Consider the following 15759-nt stretch of genomic DNA (forward strand, 5'->3'; position numbering starts at 1 on the left):
GGCCGAACAACAAGATAGCATAGTCACTAAGCCGAACATTTGGTCATATTCGCATTTATGATCATCATCGATACCACAATCATTCTTCATCTCTAATATTTAACTCTGGACAGAGATTCATTCAACAGCAGACGTAGAGAACATGATTAATGTTATTAATTAGTACTTTAAACTCGTGGAGTTTATTAAAAATTAATTACTCCATAACACCGCAGTCGTTGGTTGAATAATTAGCAATGCTAATACCGAATAATTTTGATTTCTGGAAATGGTCTTTCATGCATTATTCATTGGAAAATTCACAGGGTTGGCTCTCGATAACGCGATTCCACAATGAATTCTACAGATATGCTTAAATTTGTACTAATCACGTAAGTTCTCAAGCTATGATAGTATCTACTTTAAGAGAGATAATAATCGCCTTTTAAGAATGTTTGCTGTAGGCTCAGGAAAAACTCAAGAATTCATAGAAGCATCCCCAGTTATCACAGTTAATAGGTACTTATTATCACTTGAATTATAAGGGTAGTTATTATTTTCCATAAAAAAAAAACAAGTATGAGGGTATTTAATCAATTTCAAAATACCTACCATATACAGGGTGGGACGAAAAGTTCTAGAAAAATAAATTCTGTGAGTAGTTAAAATTGAGAGTTTTCTTGGGAAGGTAAAATCCAGCATAATATCCCGATACACACCTGAAAGTTGAGGCGAGCAACTGTATACGGAGGAAACATAAAATTCCACTCTGAGTATAACAGATTCGTAACTCGATAATAGGCTACCTTCGGGCATACTAATTTGTATTAATTATGTTTAGTCAAACCCCTTCTTTCGTGACTGTTTACCTGGCTACTGGTCATAGCACAGAAAGCTCGAATATTCTAAACAGTTTTTTAATGATGGAATTCAATTCGCACAGATTGGTAGCGATATATTCGCTCAATAATTGCATGCAAAGTTTGAACAGGGGTTCTGGTGAGGCTTATATATCTGCAGTAATATGCCCTGAAAATATACAGGGTCTTTGACTCGTACAAATATTTTAACAGTAGATTTTTGAGTTCAAACGAAATACTTTTTTCGTATACCATTTTTTCTGATTCGGTCCTGATAAAAAGATATAGCCATTTTGAATTTTCATGATGAGCTGTGCCACCCCTAGAAAAACAAGATTACCTACAGAATAACTATCTAAATCTGTGACATTACACATCTCTGTGGATCTTCTTAACAGAGTTTTATTCAGATACTTTTTAATCTTTGAACATCAAAGTACTTGAAAACGGTGCATTATACGAGAAAAGATAAAGAATACTTTAAGATCTGGGTAATATCTTGTGTTCGAAAAAAATTCATAAAATAAATGAAGATCTATATTCCAAAATTCATTTCATTCGATAAAACCGTTTGTGAGATGGAACAAAAAATTAAATTTTGTATGGTTTTCAAACAGAACACTCATTACCTATCAATGAATTTATTACAGAAATTTTTCGTAAACAGGGTGAGGTTTCATGTTTTTTATATCATAATCATACTTTTTTGCTTTGGTTTTACACAGATGTGGTTAGAATTAAGAGGATTTAGCGTCCACATGGTACAATGAACGTTCAAAATGGAAATTGTATGATTCAACTGGCGAACAATGCAACCGAACACCATAAATATCTTCAATTAAATTGTAATAAATATTTTGACCGCATATATGGCAATAATGAATTTATCCTTCGTGCGTTGCCCATAGAAAAAAGAGACACCGATTTTTTCCTAGATCCATGCGGTGACCAAATGAAATATGTCCATTGTTACAGGGGGAACATAATTAGAAATGTTTAAGTAAGATAAATCAAGCTACAAATTGACTATTATCATTCCAGTTAGCCAATCGAATTTCCAATGAAACGCTTGCGTAATGGCTGGACGATCGCCTATTGCAAATCCTGCAACCCAATTACGTGAATAATTGATCGTGGACCAGCACAGATCCGTATCAGATGGAGAATAATTGCATCGCGTGTACGTGTACCCTCACCTTACTTCTGGGTAGTCATTTTCGCGAAGGAGAAGGTTGTACGTCTTTCCTGGTATCTTTATGGCTGTTCGGGATGTATTAAGTTATGAGCTGCTTTGCCGTTTCGTTTATGTCTGTTTACGTTCAATTTATCAGGTGTAAGTTATATTGCCTTGTCTATTTGTCTCTTTTTTTGATAGTTTTCGATGTTTTCATTTGGTTTAGGGTTTGGGGGATTTTTTTTTCAGTTCTTTGTTGTTTTGGATCGTGTATTTTGAGATTGCAACGTGGAAAGAAGACCGTACTTTCCTTCAAAAGTGATACATTCATTCCAAAGCTGATTCAAGCCCAATGTTTTTCCCTGGAACATCTCAGAATCTTACCAGACAACCTTTAAGGTTTTGGTCGCCTTGGACGACTTTCAACGGCTGTTTTACAACTCCTTCCTCCAACACTTCTTTACCAATCCTCCCAACGCTTCTTTGCGGAAGCGAAAGCTGGACGCCCTACAGGCGACATTTTAAACAGCTTGAACAAACGCAACAACGTCACCTAAGACAAATAATGCACATCAGATGGTTCCACAGAGTTTCGAATGCAGAAGTATTTCAGCGCGTGAGTTGTATAACAATTGAGACTCAAGTAACAAGGGCCTGACTCAGATGGAGCGGCCACATTCTGAGGATGCAAGATACAAGACTCCCCAAAATAGCTCTGTATGGCGAATTCACAGAGGGAGCTCGGAAACCAGGAGGCCAGTATAAGCGGTTTAAGGATACACTACATCGATCCCTAAAATCAGTTAATGCCAATCATAGCTAGGAACATTTAGCGTTAGACAGATAACAGTGGAGGTCTTTGGTCCACAGTTATAATGGAGACTCGAGAAGAATACAGCGGTGGCCAGATCTGGTTGGTGACTATCCATGACCAGAGTGTGTGATCTGTAGGTTACGGTTGGGTTTCTTTAGTCACAGGAGGGCATACAGTCGCAAGTAGCCTTAAGAAATTATAAGTTTGATCGCATCGATAGTTTTGTTTTTCAGTCTTTTTGTAGATTTATTCTCTGTAACGAGATACAGCAATGAATGAATGAATGAACATGGCCGCCGAATGAGCAGCCTTCACATTGGCCTCGGCAGATGGTTGTGTATGAGTGAGAAAAACTCATTTCTTCAGGTATGGGATGAAACACAACCCTGAGGACCGCTGAAGATCCAATTTTCAGTCCGCAACCGACCTACTGGTCCGCGGCCTGGGCGTAGAGGATAATTTATTCCTCGCCAAATTGGTATAATTGGTACCCCGAGCCCGGCGTCTGTCCTCCGTTGGGCAAATAAAGCTGGAAGCCTAAAACCGGGAGCCTTAATTGAGCTAATCTCGGTCTCATTCTCGGCTCGCATTAATTAACACATCGCCATTTGAATAAAATGCTCGTTAAGAGATTGGAAAGTGCCGTTTTAACTTTTCGTGAATCGGACCTTTTTTTTATAACTTCATCGGGCCAGTCCCCGACGGGATTGCGTGGTGAATTGTGAAATACCGGTCGCGCTGGGGTCGTTTTACGGACGATGAAACGGTCGAGATGTCCATATACATAAATGTGCATGGCTAATTGCTCGAAGAAGTTATCTGGAGGATTGGGCGCCCTCCAAACAAGTCGCGAGAGTGACAGACAGAGAGGGAGATGCACTAGATGCAACGTTACCGATCCATCTTTGAAAAATGTATGATTTTGTGAAGGTTACTGTGAACATAATCTGTGTCGTCAAAAATCTATCGATACGCCACTGCTAACGGACCCAGTTCTGTCAATTGAACTTGACGTTGCCACCTTCTACGTCATCACTCTCCCAATAAGCTTTGAACTGGATTGCAACTTCTCTCTTTACCTACTCTTGATTATCACAAAGTGGTAACCTTATTTTACCATAAGTGACATTTACTCTTCAGGAAACAGAGCGTCTGCTGAGCCATTTAGTTCTTACTCAGAATATTCACTAACAAGCAATAGATAGAAACGTAAATTTTAGTGAAAATATAAAATGATCAGTGAAACTAAAGCGACTTCGACTAATGCGAGTAAAAATGATAAATTTGAATCTGAAAGCGTAGCTGGTAAAGCATCAGTTAAAGGAAAACGCAGCAGCAATCACCAATGCAAGATAATGAGTCATAGGTACTAGTGGCAATACTGACAGAAAGAAATACTGTTATTCTCTCGAAATTCAGGTGGACACAAGAACCAACGACGAAAATAATAAATGAGCCGAAATTATACCATTTTTTCATAAACATAATATAAATAGTGTATGCCTGATCTAGCAATTACAGAGATATTTAATGGCTGAAGCTCTCCGTTCACGAGAAATTGTGTGTGTGTTGTATGGCGCAGGATTCACATTAGGATCTAGGCCGGGGTAAATTTAAATTTAATAGGTTGCCTCGTATAGAGGCGTCCTAGAAACCAGAAGCCGCAAGGGGAATCAGAAAAGGATGCAAGGAAGTTTAGAATTAGGTTCCAGGGATCTTTCAACCTTGTTAGTTATCATAATGAGTGACATGGAAAACAGAACACCCAGTATCGATTAATCAATTACAACTAGGAGGCCCAAAAATTCAGCGTTTCGGTGTCTAAAGGCCATGGATTTTGTAAATACCGAGACCACTAACACTTTGAGTTTGCCTCATGAAATGTTCAAAGTTTATCACGGAACTTCAATATGCAGACTACTGCGCACTTATCGCTAGCAGCCCAGAGGATCTACAGATAATGATGGTGACCTATTAACATATATACGAAGCTTTAGGCCTTCGACTCAATATCGATAAAACCAAAATCCTGGTCCCCCAGAAAGCCTTCAAACACATATCAGCCTGGAGAATGAAACCCTAGAACAGGTCGAGCAGTTCAAATACTTGGGAAGCTTCATAAATACTAGGGCTAACCTAGACACGGAAAAACAAAACCGTATCAATTCGGCATCACGGGCATTCTGGAAGCTAAAGGTCAGAGTGTTTCAAAATCATGACCTCGATTTGAAGATCAAGACAGGTGTTTACAAAGTAGTGGTCCTCCCAACGCTTCTTTACGGAAGCGAAAGCTGGACGCCCTACAGGCGACATATTAAACAGCTTGAACAAACGCAATAACGTCATCTAAGACAGATAATGCACATCAGATGGCTCCACAAAGTTTCGAATGTAGAAGTCTTGCAACGCGCGAGTTGTACAACAATTGAGACTCAAGTAACGAGGGCTCGACTCAGTTGGAGCGGCCACATTCTGAGGATGCAAGACACAAGACTCCCCAAATAGCTCTGTATGGTGAATTCACAGAGGGAGCCAGTATAAAGGAAGGAAAATTCTCTAGATCTAGATTCCAATTGCAGTTTCAACAAGACGATGACATAAAATTTCTTGTCCTGTCTTGAAATTCTTCTCTTGACGTCCAGATCTTGAAATTTTCAAGAACTTGTCGACCCCTAGCTACCACTCTTTGATTCTTATTTTGAATTACTGAAGATGACTTGCTCTGAGGAAGATCATATTCTTCAACACAAAAGAAAGAAAGCCCTGTGTATCTGTAGCAAAATAGAGGGAAAAAACTATAGTCCCATAGGTTTTGAAATTTTGATAGTCTGAAAGAGAGATCTTCACTATCCAGACTGAATGGATCTTTGTGGTCTTCCGTATAGTTTCTCTCGAAGAAGTCTAAGAAATTTTTCTTCCCCTTTGCGATACCAGCGAAATTACCAACAATCCAACCACTGAATATGGACAAGTTGCGAATGCCCCTAGAAGAAAGCTCTCGATTTTATGGCCGCCGTATAATTACTCAGAATGTGGTCGATAATTTTCCAGCTTATAAGGTAACTAATGTCATAACTATCGGCATGGCTGGAATAATAGTCCATAGAAGTCTGAAAATCGCCCGACAAAGTGCCATTAGGCACCCATTAGACTAATTGAGCAAACTTTGCAGAAATAATTCATTGCCTCCTATGTGTCGTCATCTCCAAGATGGTAACGCGCTTAGATTACTGCCATCTTACGATATAAAAAGAGTAAAATACGGACGATTCCTTTGGGTAATTTCGCAACTATAAAACGCCATTACCTCCAGCGTCGAAATGAGCAAAGTATGGACAGCATTCCCATTAAATTAATTTTAAATCAACAGGTATTCCTCGCGAATTGTTGCAAATAACTGGCGATGTTAACAGAAATTTCCATTATCCAATAATAGACGCGGCTAAAAAGCGGTTTAATTTCTCCCGTTTGTAGATGTACGGGAACCGTAGAAGGAAAGTGATGACGGTCGAGCGAAAACTGTGAGAAAAGCCACGGCAAAATGTCGACCAGTTAATGACTTACGGTAGGAGGGGCTTCAGAGTTCTTCTGCGTTAGTTAAGAGCATTGCACTCGCCGATAACTTGTGCAGCTAGCGTGTATAATTCCCGATAATAAGTTCCGAGGATGGGGAGGCATTCCACGGACATGGATCGGCAATAAGTGGCCGATAAATTGAATTTCTCCTCGATGGTTTTCTAATTGTTACAACGGGAAATGATAGACAGAGAAACGATCCCAAGAGCTGTTATTTGCGGTCGTCCTGTTGAAAGATGATGATGAAATTTCACATTCAAAGTGGATCATTTCACATCATCCTTCTGCAAGCCCAAGCAATCATTCAGAAAATCCAATTACTCATGTCAATAAAAGTCATAAACTTCTGAACAAGACAATAAATTGACCATAGAACAGAAAAAGAAACTCTATAAGTATAAGGAACCACCAATATTCGAACCAAACTGATAAACTCAATAAAAAATTAAAAATCGAATAAAAACCGCCGTAGTTAACATTCAAGAACTAAACATAAACTGAAAAATGACTAAAACTATCCAACAAAAGAGACAAATAGCAACATGAATACCAAGAGATTCATCGAATCTACTAGTAGAAGGATTATAAAAACGGAAACTAAAATCCTTTTGAACCCTGTATAGTATAAATATCATTCGTCACTTGATTCACGAGCCGTTGTTGAAATGTAGACAATTAAACTGAGTAAAAACCAACGAAAGATGGGGAAGCGTAAACGAACAAATGGAATAATGAAATCCTTTTTTTAATTATGATTGAATACGCGAAAATGCCATGCTTGACTAAAAGCTAATTCGATTTAATGGTCTCTAATAACGTCTTCAAGGCTCTGCTCACAAGGTTTTAACATGGTTCCTCAATTTTCCGCCAATAAAACGTGTAGTTAGACCCCCTAATTGTTCAAACTCCAAATGAACAACCTATGTTGTCGTTTTAGTGGACGATTGAAGACTATTAATTGGTTTTAATTGTCGTCCTAGACCGGGGAATGGCTGAATCTGAGGACAAATTCAAAAACACGTTTAGCGATGTCCTATCGTATTGTCATTAAAACTTTATAGTCTCATATCTTCATCAACACATTCCCATTATATTTCGATCCATTTTCACATAGTTTATTTTTATAATTTCATTATTTGTGGACCAGAAATAATTTGAGTTTTAAACCTGGATTCTGGAACTATGGTCTATTACAACTACCGGTCATCAGATCTACTGCTCATTGTAACTACTGACTGTCCGAACCTACCGGTCATAGAAATATGTATGGAGAGGCCCATAAAACTACGAATTTCAGGCATTTCTCTGCACATTTTCGGCGATTTGTGTGTGTCGCAATAAATGATGTTAATTATTCGGCAATCCTTTGTTCCGCAGCTGGCCAAACAGGAATTAATAGTCCACCAAGACGAATTGGCGGAATTAGACGGTCTGACGGTCCCGGTAGCAGATGAAATACATCTTATTAACCACATTCAAATCGTCTCTCATAAATACATTAATGAGAGCCAGTGGTAATCGCCCGCGAGCTGACGTTTGTGAACGTTACGGCGAAACAGAATCTGACTAATTGTATTATATTAACTTTATAATTAGTATCTCGGGAGATTAAGTAACTTCCTTCTACATCAAAGATGGCGCTGAGACGTCGTCGGTGATCCTCCTAGGACTTAAATTCTAGCTGCGACAGTCCTCTTAATGAATGCTTTTTATAAACTCCGGGGCAGGATATTACAATATGAGGGCAATTAGACGTTTACGAAGCGAGAACTGGGAGCGTTTATGAGGATGGACGTCTGAAATCGATCTTTATGCGGACCAAAAGGATGCTCATTCGGAGTTTAAGGAGTCTCAGGGCTGGATGGTTATGAATTTCAGAATTTTCAGAACTACACTTCTACTACACGAAGGAATCCCTAGTTGAGGTTATAATTTCTGGTCGAAAAATCTGGAATAGGTTGCATAGCTGCAATTTGAGGACTGTAACACACATAAATGGAGATCTTGAGAAATATTTTCGAAATCTCATCACGATACGCTAGTTGTGGCTCAAGGACCCATCCTCCGATTGAAATATCTATCAGTACAGTGTAGTGATGAGGGACAATGTTACCTCCAAACTCTACTGGGTTGTCGCTCTAAAGCTTACTGTTGTCATTTAAACTTGTACGTCAGTCATCATCATCATTGCTGAATCTCGTTTACGGGAATAAATCTACAAAAAGACTCAAAAACAAAACTATCGGTGCGATCAAACTTATAATTTCTTAGGGCTACTTGCGACTGTGTGCCCTCCTGTGACTGAGAGACCCAACTGTGACCTACAGATCCTCCCACACTCTGGGCATGAATAGTCACCAACCAGATCTGGCCGCCGCTGTATTCTTCTCGAGTCTCCATTACAACTGTGGACCAAAGACCTCCACTGTGATCTGTCTAACGCTAGTTGTTCTAGTTATGATTGGCATTAACTGATTTTAGGGATTGATGCAGTATATCCTCAAACCGCTTATACTGGCCTCCTGGTTTCCGAGCTCTCTCTCTGAATTCGCCATACAGTGCTATTTTGGGTCTTGCATCCTCAGAATGTGGCCGCTCCATCTGAGTCGGGCCCTCGGTACTTGAGTCTCAATTGTTGTACAACTCGCATTCGATAGTTTGTGGAACCATCTGATGTGCATTATCTGTCTTAGATGACGTTGTTGCGTTTGTTCAAGCTGTTTAATATGTCGCCTGTAGGGCGTCCAGCTTTCGCTTCCGTAAAGAAGCGTTGAGAGGACCACTGCTTTGTAAACAGCTGTCTTGGTCTTCAGATTGAGGTCGTGATTTTGAAACACTCTGTCCTTTAGCTTCCAGAATGCCCGTGATGCCGAATTGATACGGTTGTGAATTTTCGTGTCCAGGTTAGCCCTAGTATTTATGAAGCTTCTCAAGTATTTGAACTGCCCGACCTGTTCCAGAGTTTTATCCTCCGCAGGCTGATATCTCTTTGATGGCTTTCTGGCGGACTTACCAGGATTTTGGTTTTGTCAATATTGAGTCTAAGACCTAAAACTTCGTATATATGTTTATACATGTCCAACATTATCTGTAGATCCTCTGAGCTGCTAGCGATAAGTGCGCAGTCGTGTGTATATTGAAGTTCCGTAATAAACTTTGTATGGTCTTTCGCTCTGAGGCGCTTCAGGTTAAACAGGCCTCCATCAAATCTGAATCTTAATCCAACACCTTTTATAAGCATACCTTTCATATTATATCATGTACGCACAGTCTTCAGTTTAATTTTTGAACCGTGTCATTGAGTATTAAACTTAATGGCAGTGTATAGGTTATAAGAGCTCAGTTCTGATCCATCTTTTAATTGAAAGTATCTCTTGCCTCTAGCGTTAGTTCTTGTCGAGGTTTTCACACCATTCGTGTACGCCCTTTGAAGGTCCTCCATCTTTCTTCCTACTCATACTTGTATTGAGGTACTCCACCTTGCGCCAATATTTGAGGAGCCTTACCACTGGTTATTAGCCTGCAGAAAAGTAGTGGAATTAGGGTAGCACTCACTATAAGAACTCCGTCGTTTTTCAGCCTTTCCGCGAAGACCAATTTCGCCTTCTACTTCTCGTAAACGATCAATCCTAATTGATTGTAAGCGAGCTGTGTGCGCCGCCATCTACAGCCGCCGCAAAAAAATAGTTTTTCCATCCCAAGAAGCTTTCCGCCATTGTGAAGACGGCATAAAATATCTTCTCGATGGTCGTTCAACGTTAAACTCCCGGTCTTGCCCGTACATGGCGTTTACCATTTGCAACAATTAGTAGTTCAATCTTACCTAAACGATCCTTAAAGGAATCGTAATTACCGGAGTCAGAGACAGGATCTAAATCTGAACTGAAGATGGCCAAGGACTGGTGACTATTTACCGCTTCTTCACGAAGATAAGCCGTTCACGATGTTCCAGTTAATGCGATTTTTTCACCGGTCGGTCGTGCGTCGTAGGGAGTTGAACTGAAAGTTTTGAAAAAGATGCGATTATTGGCTTGACGTGTCCTTTCCTCGTCATTTGAGGCGTTTTCGCCTCAAACCTACTGAGAAACGTCCTAGAAATTCATGTTGTTTACGATATGATTCACCAAAAAGTCTATAAGGCAAAATTCAACAATCAATCTAAATTAAACTCGTTGCTATTCACCAATTTGAATTTCAACATGTATTTAATGGAAATTCATTAGGAAATCCATTCAGGAAATGGTCTAGCTAATTATACTGATTGAATCACATTAGCAGCCGAAGAATCTGGATGTGACGAAGTATTCATATTTCAAGCACTTAAAAATGAAAAATAAAAATGGGTATTTAAAGTTTAAAGCGTTTTGTGAGAATTGCACAAGCTGGCAACAACGACTGAAATATGCCTTGATAATAAAGGACAACAAATGCATTATCTTGATGAGATAGACAAAGATGGCTGTCTATGAAGTCTGCGACGAACGAGGAAAGTCGTTAAATTTTATGGGATTTTTATGGCCTGTTGCAGTTGAAGCTCGCCAGTGAGTACGCGCCTGTAGATCAGCAGCTGTTATTTTATAAACAAGCTGATCGGACATTGTTCTTTTCATTGTCTTGTTGCCAAATCGTAAACTCCGCACAAAGCGATTTAAATTTTTAAATCCCATATTTGAAGGATGATTTTAAATAGTTTCCGCGGTGAATTTGAAAAAATCATGAATGAAACTCATAATTATTCAGTTTAAACTTGCATATGCAGTGATAACCCAAATTGAGGAGAATTCCTCATTGCTAAATTTTTGATTCCCTAAAAATCCGAATGCAGAATGCTCTAATTTTTATCTTAAGCCGGTAATTATTAACAATTTTTTCATGTGTTCTTTCCCCTGTTTCAGTAGACGCAAACGGAGAACATGCGAAGCTCAAATGCAACCTGAGGAAGCACAAACCCAACAGGAAACCCAGAACGCCATTCACCACCCAGCAACTTCTGGCGTTAGAGAAAAAATTCAGAGATAAGCAGTATCTGAGTATAGCAGAGAGGGCAGAATTCTCGAGTTCCTTAAGACTGACGGAAACGCAAGTGAGAAATAACAATTATTTGTCAGGGAAGATCATAATGAGATGATAAACTAGAGGCGCAAGTTAAAATGATCGATATTATTTTTTTTTCCGATAGGAAGAACTTGCCCAGAAGTGTAGCCTCTGCTAACACATTTCACCAGGATCAATACTGAATCGATTAATTCCAATTTGAATGGGTTCATTCGCAATTTAATTTCTGTTTTTGTCTCATTATGTTGAAAAAGGTATAGAGAAATTGGACACCTCACCGAATGTGATAGTTCAGCCTTAAATAACTGAGTGTTGCTGGTTGAAATTAATAATTCTTATACGACACCGACAAAGTCAACGTGTTTTTCCAATACCTGCATGGTTTACTTGCCATAAACAATCGCACTTTCATTCCGAAGCTCTAGTCAGCACTCAGCCGTGAGCCCATAGAAAATTGATCGGACCTGTCAGAGCTTACAGCTATTTCCGTTCGTTATTACCCTTATCCCTAATCGTTAATGACATTTAATTGTGCCGATTGAGTATTTAGCACAGCCAGTATATATCTCAATTATGTTGTTCGTTTAATATGGGTATATCAGGAGAGACACGATAGGATGGTATACGTGTTTTAATGTCTTATTCGGTTGATATAGGAAGTTCATTCCACCGGCTGTGCTACATTGATGTTGAAATTGTCAACCCCCATACTATAGGGGGGATATATTTCCTGTCGTCGATGTAACTCAACATTTATGGCGGCCTACGTTTGTCGTCGTCCATTGTTTCGCTTGATGACCATTTTTAAATAAATAGAGGAAATAACTTTGTGAAGAAATTTTGCCTTATTGTTAATTTCGGATAAGAACAAAATTTTCTAATGTACCTAGTGTTAATCAGATAAAACGATTGCCTAAGAGAAGAAGATATCATGAGATATTGTCCTATAGTGGGTGTTTCAAAATGTTTATCTATACGTTTCATAGAAAGCATATCATTGAGGTAACAGGTGATGATTTCCAATACTTCCACAAGTCTACATCTCACTTCGGTGGAAAATAAACCTCGCACTGGACCTGAAGTGCATACAGGGTGAGCCTCTGACTCGTACCAATATTTGAACAGTAGATTCTTGAGATCAAAAGGAACACTTTTCTCCTTTACCATTTGTTCCGAATAGGCTCGGTTTAAAAGATACAGGCTGTTGAAAAACCATAAAAAAAGTGGTAATTAATTTCAGTTTTACCTCACAAATGGATTGAATTTTGAAATATAGTTTTTCATTTATTTGATTAATCTTTTTCGAGCATAAGATAACACCCACGTCTTCCAGTTTTCTCAATATGATTATTACGTAGCATAAAAATACCAAAAATTGAAAGTTGAATATTTGAACGTTTTGTAAAATTCATATTTTCTCGTATAATGTGCCATTTTCAAGTAATTGAAAATTGCGGATAGTCGGAAAATTTGGTACTTTGGCTGAATGCAACTCTATTTAGAAGATCCACAGATGTGTAGTGTCATTGATTTAGCTTGTTATTCTGGAGGCAATTTTGTTCCTTCAGGGTTGGCATAACTGAGTATGAAAACTTGAAATGACTATATCTTTTTATCAGGCCCGAAGGGGAAAAAATGGTATGGGAAAAAGGTGTTTCTTTTGACCTCTAGAATCTACTGTTGAAATATTTGTACGAGTCAAAGACTTTTGATTAGTTTGTTCATTAAAATATAAATTGAAAATTGGCCGGAACAGGAACATATATTTCTTAGAAAATGAATCATTATATTCTCTTTGATCTCTTGACATCTTCTGCTCGACAGAGATTTCGTATTTCACCATATTTGTTCCACTTTCACAAATTTTTTCCATTTTTTTCCAGGTGAAAATATGGTTTCAGAACAGGAGAGCCAAGGCGAAACGCCTGCAGGAGGCCGAGATCGAGAAGCTAAAAATGGCGTCGTTATCGCGTCACCCGCACGCCCTCTACCCGCATCCTGCCCTGCAGGGCTATTTCAACCCCGGCGCCCACCCCCTGGCGTCGCTACTGGGCGCCAGACCCCCCATGGGACCCCTCGGCCTGATGCCGCAACCGCCACCGCATCATCTGAACCCTTCACAAAGTTCAATCAGATCGCCCAGTCCGCACATGTCGTAAGGAGTGCGTGTTGGGTGTGCATAAACGCGGTCGAAGCGAAAATGGGAAAATCGGAGGGGAAATTTTGGGATTTCGGTCCGTTGGTCCAGTGGCGATCGGTTTTTGACCTGAAGTGACCTGAATTATCATATCAGATGAAAATCATTGTGTTTTGTGTGGAGAACTGTGTAAAAAATTTTTTTTTGCATTTTTCGTTGGGTATTTCTCGATTAAACGTTCCATTATGGATTGATACTTGATACTGCACGAAGCAAAAGTCCCACCCCTTTATGAAACATGAAAGAAATCAGACAGAATTTCGAATTCACTCTATTAAGAGTGAAACTTTCCTTGCAATCCGAGCAAGCTATAAATAATGGGCTGGAATAATGGCTTATTTTGCGGGGTGTTGAATTGTTCTTATTTTGTTGGCAACATCGAGCGGGTGGCTGTAATTTATTACCCGGGAGGTCCAGCAAAAAAAGCAGAAAGCAAGAACGGAAATACATAATAGCTTAACACATGTGTTTAGACATTTAACTTGTCGTTCGGTTGGGTTATGTCGGAATTAGGTACTGCTATATGATCACTTAAACATTTTACGAGGTTTTTAATGCTGCGTTCAGAAAGGGGACGATTTTTTCTCAACATTTTTTCCCGGTAACGTTTATGGAATTGGCAGTTTAGGAGAGTCCTCTTTCGAAATTATTTTTTTTAAGTCCTAAAAGTCTTTGTCACTGTTCTTAACCTCTGAGCTGTGTTCACTGCTATCTTTCACAATCCTAACAAAATAGATTCCATTCCAGGAACGTCTTATCGAGAGACTCCACGAACATTTCAACAGTTCTTCCGTAATTTGTCTTTAAAGTGGCTGAATGGTATATCAAAAATTAATTTCAGATAACGCAACTAATTCCACCTTATCGACTGTATAAATTATGCGGGGTTATCATAATGGAGAAAATGAGGTCGCATTGAGGTTCCCTTTATCAGTACCGTATTGGTATCGACCGTCAGAAATGCTACGGTCAATCTGTAAATAATACTTGTACAAATTTTTGTATATAATCGTATCATGGATGTAAAAAGGAACGTGTATATTGATGTTGCAACTTCACATTGAGACTTGTGTAAAGTTTAGGGAGCACACAGGTGAGGCTCTTCTGATTATTGTATTATTTATTGTAAGTGTATATGGTTGAATTTAGATAAACTTATTTAAATATGAATTTGTTTCATTTATTCCCCTCAAAATGAAAAAAAAACATGTTTTCAAGATGCTCTTAGTAACAAGTTGGAAGGCTGAAAGAGAAACCTGCATCTGTGCTAGCTGATGACTACTAAATTAACCATCATCATTTGTAGTAAAAGTTTCTTGAAGTTTTTTCCAACTTTGATCTCTTAAAAATGGGCGAAGGGAAGCCCAAAAAAATGATTACAACTTGAGTCGATCAGTTAGTTGTAATAAACTTGTTGTAAATTTTACTCCATTAGATCCTATTTTGCTATCACAATCACTTTAAAAGTGGGGGGAACAGCTTTAGACAGATCCAACAACAAGCAGACAAAACTCAAGAAAACCAAATGTAATAAAATTCGAACCTGGTGAAATAAATTGCGATGAAAATGTAAAGCCTTTTTGGCAGAAGGGTTTGGTCATTGACGATTCTTATAATAGCAATCTTTCATGTGGAGCATGACAGTTATAGACCTATGGTCCAGGGGAGGTTAAATTCTGAATATTAACACCCTAATTGATAGAGAAAATGATCAGTTCTCATCGTGTTCGTTCGATCGTGCACGAAGAAAATAAGATGACCATAATCGTTATCCGCATGCACGATCCGTTCGATTTGTATATAGGGAGTGGTCGAAAACTTCCTCTCACCGTATGACGCGGAATGAACACGTCTTGTCGGCCTGTCAAATCACCGCGATATTGAAATAACCGAGCCATTATTGATCGTTCAATAAACGCGATTAAGAGGCCAGATCTCTTCACGCCGTCATTTCTAAACGACCATTATTTACTATTTCGAATACATAATAAGTGTTTATTAAGCCTGATATCTCGGGCGAAATGGGTATACACGGGTTCCAGAGCCGGAGTAGGACCACTGATGTATCTTTTCATGAGATTAAATGTTAACTTATTACTGATTA

The 15759-nt window shown here is 38.9% G+C and overlaps 1 protein-coding gene across 2 annotated transcripts in view; it reads left to right on the top strand.

Annotated features, from left to right (window-relative positions):
- LOC123313878 (muscle segmentation homeobox-like) overlaps positions 1–14822 on the top strand; it is a 30325-nt gene extending 15503 nt beyond the window's left edge. Inside the window, exons 2-3 of one of the 2 annotated variants that reach the window (XM_044898967.1) lie at positions 11299–11486; positions 13342–14822. In XM_044898967.1, the coding sequence (XP_044754902.1) occupies positions 11299–11486; positions 13342–13617 (464 nt within the window). In that variant the 3' untranslated portion in view covers positions 13618–14822. The remainder of the gene's footprint in view (positions 1–11298; positions 11487–13341) is intronic. The other variant, XM_044898968.1, reaches the window with a different exon arrangement.
- Positions 14823–15759: the final 937 nt, after the last annotated feature.

Source organism: Coccinella septempunctata, chromosome 5, assembly GCF_907165205.1.
Source record: "Coccinella septempunctata chromosome 5, icCocSept1.1, whole genome shotgun sequence".
Lineage (NCBI taxonomy): Eukaryota > Metazoa > Arthropoda > Insecta > Coleoptera > Coccinellidae > Coccinella > Coccinella septempunctata.